Genomic DNA, 17072 nt, shown 5'->3' with positions numbered 1-17072 from the left:
ACACCACCACCACCACTACTACACAGCTGCAACTCACACCAAACTTCTTACTTATGCAACCCCCCCCACCAAGCTGAACACCATCTCTTAACCACATCCCACATCCACCCTGACCTTCCTCACACAACCACACACCTACAATTGTTGCTGTTACATAAATCTATCATAAACATATAGAGGTGGAATGTAATTTACTCTATTGAGGTATTTGTACTTTACTTGAGTATTTCCATTTTACTTTATACGTCTATTCTACTACACTTCAGAGACAAATATTGTGCTTTTTACTCTACATTTATTTAACGACATCGGTTATAGTAACTCCTCAGATTCATATTAGTAATACAATATATAAATCAACTAATAAATGATGTATTATTATAGATTAAGTAAGTGTATAAAGTAATTTGAATAAGCTCCATCAACTGCAACATGAGTGATGCACACATTAATGCATCAATAATTATAATCAGGGGGAAAAAATAACCTATGCTATAAGAGGTAGTCCACAGTTTTAGAATATGGGATCCACGGATTACTTACATAGAATCTACTTAACCTAACCTTTCTATGGTATTTATTTAACTACTAATTATTATTTTCTATGTGCTGTTTTTTTTAATTATCTTTTTTTTTGTTGCATTTAATCAATTAATTAATTAATGCTTCTATATTACTACCATGGTTATTATTATATTATTGTTTTACTTATTACCTTTTTATTATTTTTAAAATTATTTTTATTTTCTCTGTAACTTTACGTCTCGGGGTGGGAGGAAGGCTGGACCTGTTCCAGTGTGGGAGTGGGAAGCGATGTGCATGTGTTATATGTATGTGCAAATTAGATGTTAAATGTAAGATATAATGTCTTGTATTATGGCACCGTTGTTATGTTTTGTTATGTTTGTTATGCTGTGTTTGGAAAAAATGAATAAAAGAATTTAATAAAAAAAAAAAGTATTTTTATTAAATTCTTTTATTCCTTTTTTATTCCTTTTTCAATAAAATTAATGAAATTAAAATCAATAAAATTAAAATTAAAATCAATAAAATTAAAACTAATACAATTAATACAATTATAATCAGGGGTGGAAGTAACAAATTGCATTTACTCTCGTTACAGTAATAAAGTCGTTTTTTTGTGTAGGCCTACTTTTTGTATTTTAAAAAATCTGTAATTTTACATTTACTTTTTTTAAGTCACTACATATCAAAAGTCACACATGAAAAAGTCCTGACTCACTGTGTGAGAATGAAGCAGAAGAGAGGAGATAAATCAGCAGCTGTAGGTGTGTCTCAGGTGTGTCTGCGCTAGCTCCGCCTCCAGAGAGGTGACGCACACGGAAATGATACGTCATAAATGTTTCCGTTCACGGTCACAGTTCACGGGCTGCACACTTCAAACACAATCACATTAAGGATCATATGTTGTGTGGTAATAATAAGCATCAGCTATTGTACCTCGGCATAGTTAACAAACCAGTATTTTGATGATAAGTGACCCACCCAAGATGTTCATCACCTGTATACAGTCGGAGCACCGCCGTTCAGACAGGTGAGTTCTCTTCTATCTCCATGACAACAACACACTGCTGAACTCTCAAGATGACAACCTCAACAGCATCCACTTTGTTGCCTAGCAACGTAGTTAAAGCGTGCACGCGGTGGAGTTGTTTAATGATGGGGATGTTTATTTCTTCTGCTGTTGATTCTAAAAGAAGTTTCAAGCTCCATTGTGTCTATAGCTCTTATTATTTGCCTTATTATTTTATTGATTGTTGATCATTATTGTCTGGTTGATTCCTGTGAGGCTACACTTGATAATTGATAATCAGTTTTATGCACAGACTACAGAGTGCCTGTCTGTTGGTTTGGACATAAGGGAACTTGTTGCTGATGTTGTTCCACTTGTGTAGAACTTGACATTTAATCCTATATCTGGTATATTTTTTTGTACTTTGTACTTTGCACTACTAACTTTTTTACTGCCTTTTACTAACATCTTTTGCACTATGGAACTTTGATGCTGGAAACTTGAATTTCCCTCGGGATCAATAAAGTTACTATCTATCTATCTATCTATCTATCCAAAGATATAACTTGACAGTACTTTTACTTGAGTACAATATTCTAGTACTCTTTCCACCTCTGCATTGTACTTTACTTGAGTATTTTCACCCCACCTTCATATGTATTTTACAACATTAGTAAGTAACTTTGCTTATTCAGATAATTAATAGATTACAAAATATAAATCAACTAATAATTTATGATGTATTATTATATATTAAGCTACCCGGAAATGTATAAAGTGAATTAGCTCCAGCTTTATTAACAGCAGTATTAGTGATGCTTACACATTGATGCATCAGTATTTATAATCCAGTGATATATATTATTCTGAAATGGGCCAGTCTGCGTAATGAGTACTTTTAATTTTGGTACTTGAAGTATATTTTGATGCTGATACTAGGGATGCACCGATCTAACATTTTCCGTCCCAATACCGATTCTGATACCTGGGCTTTAGGTACCAGTCCAATACCGGTGTTTAATTAATAAGCTCCTATGCCTCACTGTAAAACTTTGTAAAACTAAATGTAACAAATAAATAATTGCTATTTATTATTAAAATAATAAATCGTACACCAGCAACTGCTCAAAATGTAAACAGGAATTAAAACTACAGTACATAATATGTATAGTATATTAACAAAAAATGTAATTGAATAGATCGGCCCCATTGTCACAGATATCCGATCCACCTATTTGAGTCAGTATCGGCCCGTTATCCAATCCGGTATCGGTGCATCCCTAGCTGATACCTTTACTTAACTAAGATTTTGAATGCAGGGTTTAGTTTAGAGTATTTTTACACTGTGGTATTGGTACTCTTAAGTAAAAGACGAGAGAGTACTTCTTCCACCACTGAAAACATGTACAACAGTCCTCCCTAAATCAGCTGCCCGGGAAAAATCCAGCACACTTTTTTCCAGGGCTGGGGTTGTCACAGTAATGTCAGCAAACAGTTATATTCATTTTAAGGGTGTTACATCACTCACTATTTTATTTTTACTGGTGTTGTTTATGGCTCCCTTGTTAAAAGTACCATTATTAATCTGTCATTCTGGAGTTTGGCTTTAACTATTCAGCCCATACTGATAATGTGTGGTGACAAGATGTTGTGTTAATCTGTTAACATATTCACACATTACTTATGTTATTGTTTAAAATACACATTGCTAGCATTGCTTTTATAAATCTAACATCTGATAGTTATTGTGATCAGCTCACACTGAGATTTCCACATACTGAACACTTTGAGGATACATAAATGTTCCCGCCTAAACGTTTGACAAACACGGCAAAACATTTGGATGTGTTGAGAAATCGTGCTGACAGAGAGCAGTCTTTGGAGCGCAATAAGAGGATGTCAAATAAGGAACAGCAAAGTAAAACCCACTTTATTTCTGTCTGGTACAAGTGTGTCACAATGTCGGGGTGGGAACATCGGCCCTGCTTCTCTGACAATAGAATTAAAAACTGCTGTAACTTCGATTTATAGATGCATTACGGGCACTTCTCTGCAGAGTATTCTATCGTAGAGTAGAAGTATTCTTAAATCACCATAATTGTGCTGGGGCAATACATGTACATTTATGAGGCTGCATTTAGACTGAAACAAAAAATCTTGTTTTTAACCCTCTTGTGAGAGATTTAACATTTTTATGAGTCAGAGGGCGAATTAAAGATCCTGAATTTCTTGACTGAGAAAAGATTATTAGATTTTTGTTAGGGCTGCACGATTTAGAAAAAATATCTAAAATATCTTGCAATTGTGATGTGATTTGCAATACTAGAGAGAATGATTTTTTTATGAATTTTTACATAATTATTTACATTTTAATTGAAAAACATATTTAAATGATTACGGTGTGATTTATTGCAGGGATCTGTATCAAACACAGATGTTTTTTTTTAAAGTCTGTTGAGTATGATGTGTAGGCCAGGACATCTCTGCAGCACCACAATATTTAATTTAAAATGGTATTTTGACACACATTTCACCTTTAACAAATACTGCAATTTCCTCCTCATCCTGCGATTTGAAAATTGCAGTAGGCCATATTGCGATTTCGATAAAATTTCTATTAATTGTGCAGCCCTACTTTTTGTTAATGACACGTTGAAATCAAAACAGACCATTTCATTACATTCCCAGAATCCTTTTTTGTTGTTATGGATCCACATTGTTTGACATTGAGGTGTTTAACAAAGGAACATTGTGACCTTGTGATGTTTCATGCCTCTCAACTTGCCCAGCAGCACAGTTCAGTATTTTCCTAAAACACAGAGCCTCACGCTCAATGTTTGCACGTCACTGGAAAAGACAGTTAAAACTACAAAAATGTCTCAGAAAATCCATCTCCTACTTATTTCAGGGAGTTGAAGAGAGAATCCCACTGACTCCTCAAACACTTTTGGTCTCTGGGGATGATTGTGTGTCCCGTCCTGTCCGTCAGTGTGACATTTACACCTCTTTGTTTGCCGTCTTTTGGTGTCACCGCTCATCATTTGTAGTTGCCACCATCCTTATCTGACCCTTGGCCTTTCCCAGAATGCCATGGGTCACCAAAGACGTCTTAGCCCCAAAGCTTTCCTCACTGTCCGTGTCGCCATAGCAACTGGATGTTGCTGGGGAGCTAGCCAGAGCAATGACCGAGTCAGTCGAGTCTCTGACTCTGTGGACTGTCGCGGGATGGGCTGAGGATGGCAGGGCGGCGTGGGACGGAGGAGGGGTGTCGCACTGAAAAAGAAGGTTCCGTTTGTTACCGTCCAAACCGGCCGCGCTGCTCTCGTCCTCGTCCTCAGCCGAGTCCCCGCTCTTGTCCTGTGCCTGGTCGTTGAGCAGAGTGACCAGGAAGTTGATGTACTTCACAGCAAGACGGAGGATTTCGTTCTTGCTGAGCTTCTTGTCGGGCGGGTGCGTGGGAATGAGTTTTCTCAGCTCGGAGAACGCCCCGTTCACGTTCTGCTGCCTCCAGCGCTCGCGGCTGTTGGTGAAGACACGGCGAGCGATTTTCTGAGGAGGGCCTCCTAGACACACATAATCACTGTCTGAGTGTGCAGGGCCTTAAAGGACATAAGAAGAAGTTAATACATATTATTATCGTCAACAAATCCCATAAAAAAGACTAAAACTAACAATGAAATGATTCTACTGACAAGTATTGGGTAGCAGGGCTGCAACTAGCAATTATTTTCATTCTCGATTTGTTGTTTGGTCTATAAAATGTTAGAAAATGGTGAAAATTTTTCAAAAACCTCAAAAGATATTAAATTTACTGTCATAGAGGAGTAAAGAAACCAGAAAATATTCACATTTAAGGAGCTGGAATCAGAGAATTTTAACTATTTAAAAAAAAAAATTACTCTTAAAGATTAATGGATTATCAAAATAGTTGGCGATTATTTTAATAGTTGACTACTAATCGATTAATCAGCTCTATTATGTTGCCAGAACATGATATATATTATTGCCATATTTAAAAAACTATAAAACACTTCAATGAGCCACACTGTTGCACTGGGACATCTTCATCATTATGGTGAACACACTTTAGTCTATTTTGAGTCAATCCCGCCTAAACTGCTTTGCTGCTGTAAATACTCGCTAGAGCACCGAATTTGTATTAATCCACCAAGGAAAATAGTCCCCCAAAAATGCACCTTTTACCCCTGTTTAAGTAACATTTGCTAAAAACTACAGTGCCCTGCTATTTTAGGGAATTATTTAACCTTTTAAAAACATCTAAATATGTATCTATGACCCATTTAAAAACAAATAAAAACATTTGTGTCTTCAGTAAGAACAACTGGGCTTGGGGCTGAAAGTCACAGACAGGTTAAAGGAACAATATGTAGCACTGACAGTTAGCATTTAAAATGGGTAACAGCAGTCCAAATGCAAAACATTGGAGCCGTGGCCCGTCCGCTCCTCTGGGGTGACTGATCGCAATATGAGGGTTACCTTCTAGACACGACCGTGTTAGCCTTTGGCCAGCAGCAGTAGTTGGAATCACTTCACCGGCTGTGTGTCTCAAATACTCGCTGCCTTGATGACCATAGAGATATGTGTCGAGGCTTTTCATGTCGGGTAGAATCTAATGTTATGTTATCTCTGTTGATCCAGTCTGTTTGCTTGATTCCGTGGCTGCAGAAGGATGTGTTTGGGTGCCAATTTGTTTCATATGTGGCAGCGGGGTGTTGAAATGAGCAGGACAAGATCACACCGGCCAGAACAAAAACAGACGTTCCGGACGTTCCGAACATACTGGCTGTAGCATTGTTGTCAGGAAAGCCAGTATTTCAATTTAGCATGTTCCTTTAATCTGTGATGACATATCATGGTCATTTTATTACCTATTGGTCCATTAAGGAAGTAGGAAAGTCTAAATTCATTAGATATTAACCTCCTCCATGATGTGTGCAGCAATTCCATCAGTACAATTCCAAACATGCAAACATTCACATATAGTAACCATGGCTGTGTCAATATTGATGTGTGATTTATTTATTTGGTCTCACAGGAACTCACAATCATTGATCTCCACCTCAAAGTGTGACGAGGGTCTTCTCTTGATCCGGCTGCTGTTGATGACACCATAGTTTCCTCCTGAGGGACCCAGGTAAGAACTAGAGATAAAAACACAGCAACATGTGTGAAAATGTGACATTTTTTTGTATAACCGCCGTCACAATCAAGTGCAGATAAATATAAAAAAGAAGGTTTACAATGTGAAGTCGTTCCAGCATCTCTTCTCTTAAAATGAAAGAAGTGTTGGAGGCTGGATGGAGAAATCAAGAAGCTGGTGGAGGCCATTATCTGCGGTGTGATTATGTCGGTGGCGTTGATTGAGTGTGCATGCAGAGTTTTCGCCCGGTCTCATTAAGTCTGGTTACTAGCTGATTCTACTTCAAGGGGATGAAATGGATCAATGTTTTCTGCTACAAACAGACCAGAGAGAAGTGAGGAGGGAATCTTATTCCCAGACCTGCATGACAGATGGTGAAACCTTAGATGTAGAAAAAAAGTCCCACTTTTTTACATAGCTGATGCTCCGTTGTTACAGAAAGAAACTGTGAGGAAAATCCTTTTTGGAGTAGAGAATAGATGAACAGTAGGAGGGCTTTGACAATGTCTGCAAACGAAGGCCTTTCATGAGTGTAAGCAAAGAGTTGCCAACTCTACGAGCCCCAAAAAGAGTTCTGTTTTTTCAGTTCAGCGACTAAATTTAGCTGCAATTAAAAGTAGACGTATAGTTTCAAAAGTGATATCAGGTTTTTGGTACTAAACGTTACACAAAAAATATTCCATGATGCAACTTGTGTTCAGCGACCAAATGTCCTGATGAGTAAATTTAGCGTGAGAAATGTGAGCTCTCTTCATAACAGCACACATCCTGCTGTCAATTCTTCATAACCGTACAGCGTAGCCACAATTAATCACAATGGGAAGTCGTGAAATCCCAGCAGTTGAGGTTTCATGTGAAACAGAATTTATTTTATTTTATTTTTTTTGTATTGAGAGTTTCACATCTGTTTGCACGCCTGGTGAAATGGAGGTGAATGAGCATTTATGTGTGTTTTATTTGATATACTGTATGATGTTCTATAGAGGGCTGAAGTTATATTATACAATTTTACATAGTTCAAATTTCTTTACATTATTAAATGCAACCTCCAGCATGAAACTGATATTCTACCTACACGATTATTTAAAGCAGCAGTGGGTAGAATTGGAGCAAATTTGATTAAAAAAAAAGAAGTTATTTTTATAAAACGGTCACTATGTCCTGACAGTAGTGCATGAGACAGATAATCTGAAAAAAATCACGTGCCTTTGTGTCCTCCGGTGCTCCTAACGGCATCTGCAAGATTTCACAGATCGGAGGAAAACAACCAATCAGAGCCGAGCTGGAATTTGAATTAATATTCTGTTACTGTAATGCCCATTTTTTCGCCTCAAATGTTTTCAGAAACATCTTGTAGTGTACTGTTTAGCTGTAAAATGAGAAAGTTTGTGACCCGGCAGCCATGTTGAGATCAGTTGAGGAAATACCAAGCACCGCCCACCAGCCGGAGCACAGCCAATAGGAACGCTCTCTCTCTCTGAAATTACCTGTGATTGGTCAAAGTCTCCCGTCACGGGCTTTTTTAAAGCCTGAAAACAGAGCCATGAGGAGGTGCAGAAGTCTAGTTTTCTCTCAGAACACTTGAATTACAATATGCTGAAAGGTTATTATGGAATTTTTGCCCAATGATGCCAAAAATATTCTGCCCACTGAAGCTTTAATACACAGCACGCTCATAACATTTGGATATTGCATAACACGATCAGTGCTGTCTGCTAATGCTATGGTTCCCAACCTTGGGGTCAGGACCCCTCAAAGGGGTCGCAAGATGAAAAATGAGGAGTTGCAAGATGATTTACCAGATAAGAAAGACGTAAAAACACAAAATTATGTTGATTGTTTTCTGACTTTTCACCACCCTTTTCTTGTGGAATAGAAAGTTTTGCTTCTTTAGGTGCCAAAAATGATTCAAATGAAACAATCTGAGAAGGGAAAACCACTCTGCTCAGCTGGTGAGGGTCTGATAAAGCAAAATGCTTGCTTATGGATCCATATAAGCCAAATCTCACCTGGTGAAGAATGGGTGTGCAGACAGGTACTGCTGAGGCAGCAGGGGTCCTGGAGAGAGAGCTAAAGGGCCCCCAGTAGCTCCAGAAGCTCCGGGGCTGGCCACGGGCAAACAGGCCAGCTGACTGCGGCGAAGCTCCCCGTGGGGCCCATGTAGCAGGTTGGGAATTGGGTGTAGGGCAGTCAGAGGGGTGTTGGGGAGCGGGAGAGGTGGTTTGCTGTGTCCGAGGCTGATGACTGGAATGTGTGGAGGAAGAGGAGAGGATGATGAAGACGTAGGGAAGGAGGTTGGAGGTGGTAAAGGGTACGAGGTGGTCTTGGCTGGCGCCGGGAGGAGCGGAGGTGGAGAGGAAAGAGTTAGGGAACCGTTGGCAAAAGCAGCAGCAGCAGGGGCTTTGGTGCTTTTTGGTCCTCCTCGCTTCTCCTCCTCCTCCTCCTCCTTCACCTCCTCGGTCTCCATGACGATGGGCTCAGGTGCAGCAGCTGTATCTGTGTGGTGGCTGGTTAACACTGTCGTTGTGGCGATGGGGGACTGAATCGAGCCAGCGATGGGGACATCCGTGTGTCCCCTGTGCCCTGTCTTGTTAACAGGACGCGGGCTGCTGATGGAGTCCGCTAAAGTCTTGTTGTGGCCGGGACTGTGCTGCTCTACGGAGGCACAGGATGAGGAGGAGGATGAGGAGGAGGAGGAGGAGGAGGAGGAGGAGGAGGAGGAGGGGCGAGGTAGGTCAGGGGGTGAGGCAGGTGGGCCGGTGGGGTTCAGCTTCTCCATCATGGTGGTGATGACTCTGGGGGAATACCTGTTAGTTCACTGCCCAGCGTGTGTGTCAGTGTGTCTTTATATGTGTGTGAGAGTAAACAACATGTTCATGTCCACACCTGCAACTTGTCCTAGAGAGCCCTTTAAACCTCTCCTAACCCAGTGTCTTTTCCTTATAACCCTTTATTTCCTCGTCCTTTTGTTCAACTTTCCTGCAGATTGTGCAATATTTTGCTGCTCTACCTCCTTAGAAATGTAGATTTTCCTCCGGCCAACCGGAAATCCATCAGTTGCTCTTATTGTTGCCAGTATGTGAGTCTTCTATCCGCTCAGTCCAGACTATAATGTGCCTCGGATGGAACTGCAGCTGGCCTCTGATCCAGTCTTATTACCCATCATTCTGCTCTAAACGTCAGCCTGTATTTAATCCCTTTTAACGGAGGGCTACTTCTGTGGCGTCGTCTCTAGGAGCAGCGTGGAGCCGGGGCGGTTGTTGTTGTTGTCTGATGTGGAGTGGATGTTTCTCACAGTGCATCCTGAGCAGCAGATTCTAGGTTTTGAACGAGTCTCTGCTCTTTATGAGTCCGTCCGTTTGTCCGTCTGTCTGCCTGTCTTTGAGGATGTGCGTCAAAATCCTTTCACAATTCAAAACGTTCCAGACTCCCGAAAGACTGGATTGATATCAAAGAGTCTGGTGAACAAAAGAAAAACACACTCAGGATAGATATTTGGTTTGTATAAAAATGTGCTCAAAGGTCATAAATGTACTAAAATGTCAGGAGAAGTTGTTGTTTGCAGTTTTGTTCGTTTGACATCTGAATTTGATTCATCACACACTACTGATGAGATGTTAAAATGCTGGATAACAAGTGAATTAACAGTTGTACTCCTTCTTCACGGAGGGAGACGTTAGTTTTTACTCTGCTCTGCGAGGCGTATACGACTCTTATGATTTCTCAGGTTTTGCAATCGCAAGTGTTCCTGTTTTGTCTTTTCTAGTGGTCATGACTTTATTTCAGACAGTTCCCTCTTTCACATCGACATACGGACGACCCTCGCAGGTAGTTTTTTTTTAATCATTTAATTTTGCAGCACTGTTATATTTACTGTCATATAGAAGAACTCTTAGAGAAGCTACACAGAAAGTTACAGATGAATATTTAAAAGGTCACAGTGTGAGACTCAGCACTACGTGGGTATTTTAGCTGAAAACACATTTGTAAGATAATTAATTTTGCTGTGGAAGCCAAGAAACAAAGCAATTATAGCTGCACATATATTTTGTTGTAGCATATTTTAATAACGAATATTTTATACAGAATTTTTAGTCCAGCCTGTATTCTCTATCACAATTTTTGGCACATTTCTGCACAACAAGCTGTCTAATAGTTTACATTAATTCCTTAAATAAAATATCTTTGATAATTTTGACAAACCTTTATAATAATTCATTAAAATAGTCTTTATTAAAATGGTTATTTCATTAGCACTAGATTTTATATTTTTCCAATTTATGTTTTTCCTTTCTGTTGAATCTATTTATATTTGTATTATTGCTATTGTTGTGTATTTTGTATATTTACCGTAACCAGACTGGTTAGAAAACAATATCAATACATTAATTCAGCTTTAAACAGAGTAATTTGTAACAACAAACCATCTGACATGACGTTTGACATAATATTACATTTCTATCTTCATCTATTTACCTCTAAATAGCCACATTTTATTACCAGTTTTCAACACAAGCTATTTTATTAAAAGTCCATTCTGTATATGACATATGGCACATATGACAGAAACTCTAATCAGATGCTGTTTTGTTATAATTAATTAAATTATATATTTATATATATTTGTTAGAATAGAATAAAACATATTAAATAAGTACTCACAGATACATTACGGCGTCCGGTGTGGCTCGTCTGTCTGTCATGCAAAATCCGTCAGAGTTTAAGTGATCTGTGAACGCACATGTTGTATCTCCTCAGTGTTTAACACCCTCCTCCTCCTCCTCCTTCAGGTCGCTGTCACTCCACTACAGCCTGTCAGTGTCCGTCTGTCAATCTCTGAGGTCAGAACTGTCTGACAACACTCAAAACACTCCTCATACTCCTGTGAAGCCCTTTTAAAAAATCAGTATTAATGAGAAATTAAAAACTTGAGTCCCAAATATTCACAAAGAGATTAAGTTGGATTTATATCGTCCAAGCGCACATATTGTGTTTTTCGTTGTGAAGTTGCCCCTTTGAACGAAGGAAGCGTGGAGATGTTGTCTGTCCATATGTCAGTCTCACCTCTCTCTCTCTCTCTCTCTCTCTCTCTCTCTCTCTCTCTCTCTCTCTCTTTCACTCTCCTGTCTATCCCTTCCTTCGCTCTCTCTCTTCGCCAACAAGACACAATGCTCTAGCTGGTTGCCAGTCGGAGAGCTCTGGTACTGGCAAGTGTGAGGTGGGAGAGAGAGAGAGAGAGGGAGAGACGGGGGAGAGAGAGAGGGAACCATGTTGCAAGGAGAGTTTTCCGCTCCCTGCTGGACAAGAGGATGTGCTAGTACAATATGGTTGCTGCTGATAAGAGCCTCAAAAGCTGCCTGTGGCCTGTAGATAAGGAACCTTCACCACCCTCCCCCCCTCCACCTCCACCACCAATACCAGCACACACACTTTTCATAACACTCACACACACCAGCGGGTTCACGCTTACATGCATGTACGCACACACACTCATCACACTCTACTGGTCAGTCCCAGACTTTAAAGGGACCTGGACTGTGTCCAAGAAAATATCCGCAACTGTACTTATATCACAATATAATAAATAGACAATGGTACACACACATGCTTCTTTATACACAAATACAGTAGAGAGGATGTTCATATATAGACAACGCCAAAAGAAGCCCTTTGGGAATCACTTATCTATGTAAAGATGTCTGCTATTAATGATTTTTACATGTTGATTATTAGCTATGAATCCCTTATGATGTGTATTTGTGGCAGCGTTATAAAAAACACACAAATAATGTTCTTTTATTCTGGATTTGAGACAACTTGTTGTAATAAAAGAGGTGAAACACGAAAGAGAGGAGGATGATTCTAATTGATTGTCTTACCCTGGTTGTCATGATCTCAGTAGGTCCATTCATCAATTAGTCGATCAACACATAATGAATCTGTTCTGATAATCAAGAATTGTTTCAGTCATTTTAGTAAATTAAATATTGAAACTAAATATATTTAGGCTTTGGATTGTTGGCTGTATAAAACAAGCAATATGAAATTATAATGGGCAATCTCACTATTTTCCAACATTTTGAAAGGCTAGACAAAACAATGAATCGCTCAATCAAGACAATAATAGAGCTGCAACGATTAATTGATTAATAGATTAATTGATTAATTGATTAGTTGATTAATTGATTAGTTGTCAACTATTTAAGTAAAAATTCTCTGATTCCAGCTTCTGAAATGTGAATATTTTCTGGTTTCTTTACTCCTCTGTGACAATAAACTGAATATCTTTGAGTTGTGGACAAAACAAAAGACATTTGAGGACGTCATCTTGGGCTTTGGGAAACACTGATCGACATTTTTCACCATTTTCTGACATTTTACAGACCAAACAACTAATCGAGAAAATAATATAATCGACAGATTAATAAAAAATGAAAATAATTGTTAGTTGCAGCCGTAGAAAATTATATATATATATATATATACTGTATATACAGTATGGACTTGAGTCAGCTTTTCTGTTATGACATCAGAGCACACCTGTGTCACTGATGACCAACGCTCAAGTCATCATCGTGGTAACTTTCCTCTCCAAGAGCTCCCAAACTTCCTTCCTAAATCTATCTCTCACCCCTCCTCCTCTGTGCTCACCCATTCCTGTTCTTCCTAAAGTCTCTCTCTCTCTCTCTCTCTCTCTCTCTCTCTCTCTCTCTCTCTCTGTCTGTCTGTCTGTCTGTCTGTCTGTCTGTCTGTCTGTCTGTCTGTCTCTCTCTCTCTCAACCTCAGGGTCAGCTCCTCTTTTACGTTCCCTCAGTCATTTCCTTCTTAGACAGACTGAAACACAAACATTATAAAGGCTTTACAGTTAGTGACCTTCAAGGTCCTGGGAAAGACAGAAAGCAGCGCTGAGCAACTGTTCAACAAATCTGTCATCACCGTCATCATCATCATCATCATCATGATCATCATTGTAATTTTTCTCATTGTAGTCATCATCATTATAATTGTACTGGGTCTGAATATGCTGAATAGTACAGTCAGAGTGCAGACAGTGTCATCTATTGGTCTGTCACACTCTTTTGCGTCCGGCAGCTGTGGTTCCAGTTGGTCGCTCTCTGTGTGCCAGAATAACGTTGCAGTGGCACCGCTGAGCCTTCAGACGCTGCATGAATTTGCCTGTAACATATAAAAAGCTACACAAGGGACAGAGAGAGATCCTTTGGGATTAACTTCTCCTCTGCTTTATATACTCCTCTTAAAAGTAACACAAGTCAATATTGTCACATTGCTGTATTATCAGTTATACAGTTTTGGTTCTTTAAAGGTGTTTGTTTTGTGCCTGTTGCTTTTTGGGATCAATTGAAATATAAGTTTTTATTTTATTTTCTCTCTTTTTTTTTTAGCAAGGCATAAAAAGAAACACTAACAGAACAAAAAGAGGAAGACAAGAGCAGTGACTACAGGCCGTACAGAAACATGTCATCAGGGAATAAGAGAACAAGGTTAGGTTATAGGAGTCTGTAGGGTAGATGGATTAGAAAAAAACCTGAATATAAAAACTAATAATAATACTAATTAAAATAAAATAAAATAAAAAATGTTAATACTAATTCTACATTTGCCGCCACCAAAGCTACAACTAATAACAATAATAATAAAGTGAGGAGGAGTGCCACCCCGTCCACGGAATAAAATACATAAAACCTTAATAAAAATGCTTTAACATTTTTCAGTGCTTGTTTATAATTATTTGTGCCTGTTTGTTCTGCTTTGAAGTATAATAAAGAAAAATAAATACATTGTCAAAGTCAAGACAGAATGATTGAAACGGGCCCTTTAACTGTTTTGGTCCAAATATCTGAATTTATATTATAATATTTAATATATTTTAGATGGACTTCCAGGTAAAAATGGACAAAGACAAATTGGGATAAAAGCACTTCGTATGTAAATATATTTTATTATTGTTTTATTTTCAGTATATTTGTTCTATGTTCATGTGTTTATAAGCAGCACATTAAAAAATGTACTTTGAACTGTTTTGATTTTTATTTTTTTACAGCAAAAACAGACTTTAAATGAAACTGAAATAAAAACAAGTTGGGAGAAAAGCAATTTACAAGTAAATAGATTGAATTATAGTTTCATTTTCTTACATATTCTGCTGTATTTGAGTGTAGGAATAGTGGATATTACATTGAACTATTCTATAATAGTATTTTTTGTGATTATCACTGAAAATTTGTACACTTTTATAGGTGCCTGTGTCTTTTTTATTGTATTTAGATAGTTCATCAGTTGCCAAACAAAAACAAAAATAAATGCATAGAAACATGGAAACAATTATCCAAACTAAGCCTGGACTGCGGTTTTAGTTGCAAAAGCCTCCTAATTTCTTTATCTTTGTAAAGATAAAAAAAACAAATCAGTGTACATTTGGGGTTTCCCCTTCTTACTGTAAACACCTGATTCTCAAACAGTCACAGTTTTCTGGGCAGGTCCCTCAACAGAGAAAAAGACCCAGAAGACGAATGGTTGACTCTCTCATTTACGGCTCAGTGTGAACACCCAAACTGTAAACGGGGAATAATAATAGAAACAAACGATAACAGACAGCTTCCGCTTTTCCCTTGAGTGAGGAAGAAATCAAGAGAGGATTGTTTTAATCTCAGAGCCTCGCTGTCACGCCCTCCTCCTCCTCCTGGCTATACCTCAAAATACCCAGCTCGATAAATGCAGTATCGATGGGGGAGCTGCCATTGTGCAGGAGTCAAGTGTGCGTGTGTAGCTGCGTGAAAGCCAGGGTCAGGCTATTTGTTAAAATACCCGAGAGACTTCAGTAAAAGCCAATGTAAAGGTTCTCTCTCTCTCTCTTTGTGTGTGTGTGTGTGTGTGTGTGTGTGTGTGTGTGTGTGTGTGTGTGTATGTGTGTGTGTGTGTGTGTGTGTGTGTGTGTGTGTGTGTGTGTGTGTGTGTGTGTGTGTGTGTGTGTGTGTGTGTGTGTGTGTGTGTGTGTGTGTGTGTGCGCACCTGCAGAAACAGCATTGATCTTCTTGCTGTGCCAGGAAACGTGATGTGAGGGTGAGGAGTGGAAAATGAAAAGCTTGTGGCCTGTTCGTGGTCTTGAGAAAGAACCAGCTGTTAAATTATAGTCCATAATTAATAACTGATATTAGCCTGTGTCCAATCGTTACAGACACATACTGATGTTTCTTAAATGGGTAGCAGAATTAAAGCCTATAGTTACCAGCCTTTAAAGCTGTGAAATATTGCAGCAAAATAAATTCATGTCATTGCGTTATTGAGCAATAGCAAGCGATGACGGAGCTGATCTTTGGGCGAAACAGAGAGCCGAAGAGTCCAAAATTAAGGAAGCTATCGTAGCTTATTAGCTGTGTTGCACCGTCGACTTTTCTTTAACCCTCCTCTGTTGCAGTAATTGCTTCACAAAAGAGACAGTTATAAGACAGGAGACTGTGGTACAAATATGAATGAACTGTGGGGAATTTTAATTGCCTTGTTAACGACGGGGCTAACAGGCTTGCTAATTGACAGCAAGCTCATTAGCTTGTTTTTCCCTCTTCAGTCAGCCTTTATTGAATGAAGTGATGTACAATCCCTGGAACCAAATGCCAGAATCGTAGACAAATGCTTGGGGAGTTATTGTTATTATGTCTGTGGATGGCTTGCCTGTTACAGTATTTCACCGACTAGCCTTGAGAGGGGCCTTGTCAGCAGATGAATTTTGCTGAGCATGCACCTTCTGAAGTGATGAGCATTTAAAGTGAGACTATTGGTGCCTTCAAATGGGGTCGTGTTTACCGTGTTTACGAGATGAGTCCATATGAACGCCCCCCTCATGTGGAAAGTTTCTGAAAGTTCAGAGTCCAGGACTTGTTACGTGTTTGTTGACGTTGTCAGAAATGGCCGAGGCCATAGAGGATTTTTTTGGCGCATAATAAGTTAATGTATTGTAATTTTAGTCGTATATTGTTTTACTTCATAATTTTATAATATGTCTGAGGAAAATGTTGATATTCCCAATTTATATTTATAATATTTTATTGTTCAACACAGGCCATTTTGGTAGAATATGACAATAGAATAGAAATAATTTAGTTTTACTTTTGTACGGCACTTTTTAGGCGGCCGTTTTACTGGCGTACGGTAGTCTCTTTCAGTCCAAAATGGCGGCAGCATAGCTTTACTGCTCGGCGCTGATGTTTTTTGTTGATTGTCTTTCACTTCTTGGCAATATACGTTCTTTGATGACATTGACTGGAGTAGGGGGGAGGGAAGGAGGGAAGGAGGTGGCAGGTAGTTGTGAGGCTGCAGTTTTCGTTAGTTTTATGTTCTGTTTTGCTTCAGTTTAATTTA

General features: G+C 38.9%; 2 protein-coding genes across 3 annotated transcripts in view; one reads left to right on the top strand and one right to left on the bottom strand.

Annotated features, from left to right (window-relative positions):
- Window positions 1-3438: 3438 nt before the first annotated feature.
- Window positions 3439-11905, bottom strand: lyl1 (LYL1 basic helix-loop-helix family member). The gene is made up of 4 exons (XM_074630375.1): window positions 11358-11905; window positions 8705-10153; window positions 6599-6696; window positions 3439-5133 (listed from the first exon to the last, which is right to left on the bottom strand). The coding sequence occupies exons 2-4, from the start codon at window positions 9475-9477 to the stop codon at window positions 4562-4564; spliced, it is 1443 nt and encodes a 480-aa protein (XP_074486476.1). The 5' UTR covers window positions 9478-10153; window positions 11358-11905; the 3' UTR covers window positions 3439-4561.
- The window catches only part of LOC141764806 (sialidase-3-like), a 30206-nt gene continuing 19720 nt past the window's right edge, over window positions 6587-17072 (top strand). For both annotated transcript variants that reach the window (XM_074630376.1, XM_074630377.1), the window contains exon 1: window positions 6587-6689. The gene's annotated coding sequence lies outside the window, so the exon portion shown is untranslated. The remainder of the gene's footprint in view (window positions 6690-17072) is intronic.

The sequence above is a fragment of the Sebastes fasciatus genome, chromosome 3, assembly GCF_043250625.1.
Source record: "Sebastes fasciatus isolate fSebFas1 chromosome 3, fSebFas1.pri, whole genome shotgun sequence".
NCBI lineage: Eukaryota > Metazoa > Chordata > Actinopteri > Perciformes > Sebastidae > Sebastes > Sebastes fasciatus.
Note: the sequence above shows the minus strand (reverse complement) of the source record. Positions and strands in the feature narration are given on the sequence as shown.

Coding starts and splice junctions, on each gene's coding strand:
- lyl1 (XM_074630375.1), bottom strand. CDS start 9,477: ATGATGGAGAAGCTGAACCCCACCGGCCCACCTGCCTCACCCCCTGAC. Junction 6,697..8,704: donor GCACACCCATTCTTCACCAG/GTGAGATTTGGC, acceptor TTTTATCTCTAG/TTCTTACCTGGGTCCCTCAG. Junction 5,134..6,598: donor TGAGGTGGAGATCAATGATT/GTGAGTTCCTGT, acceptor ATGTCCTTTAAG/GCCCTGCACACTCAGACAGT.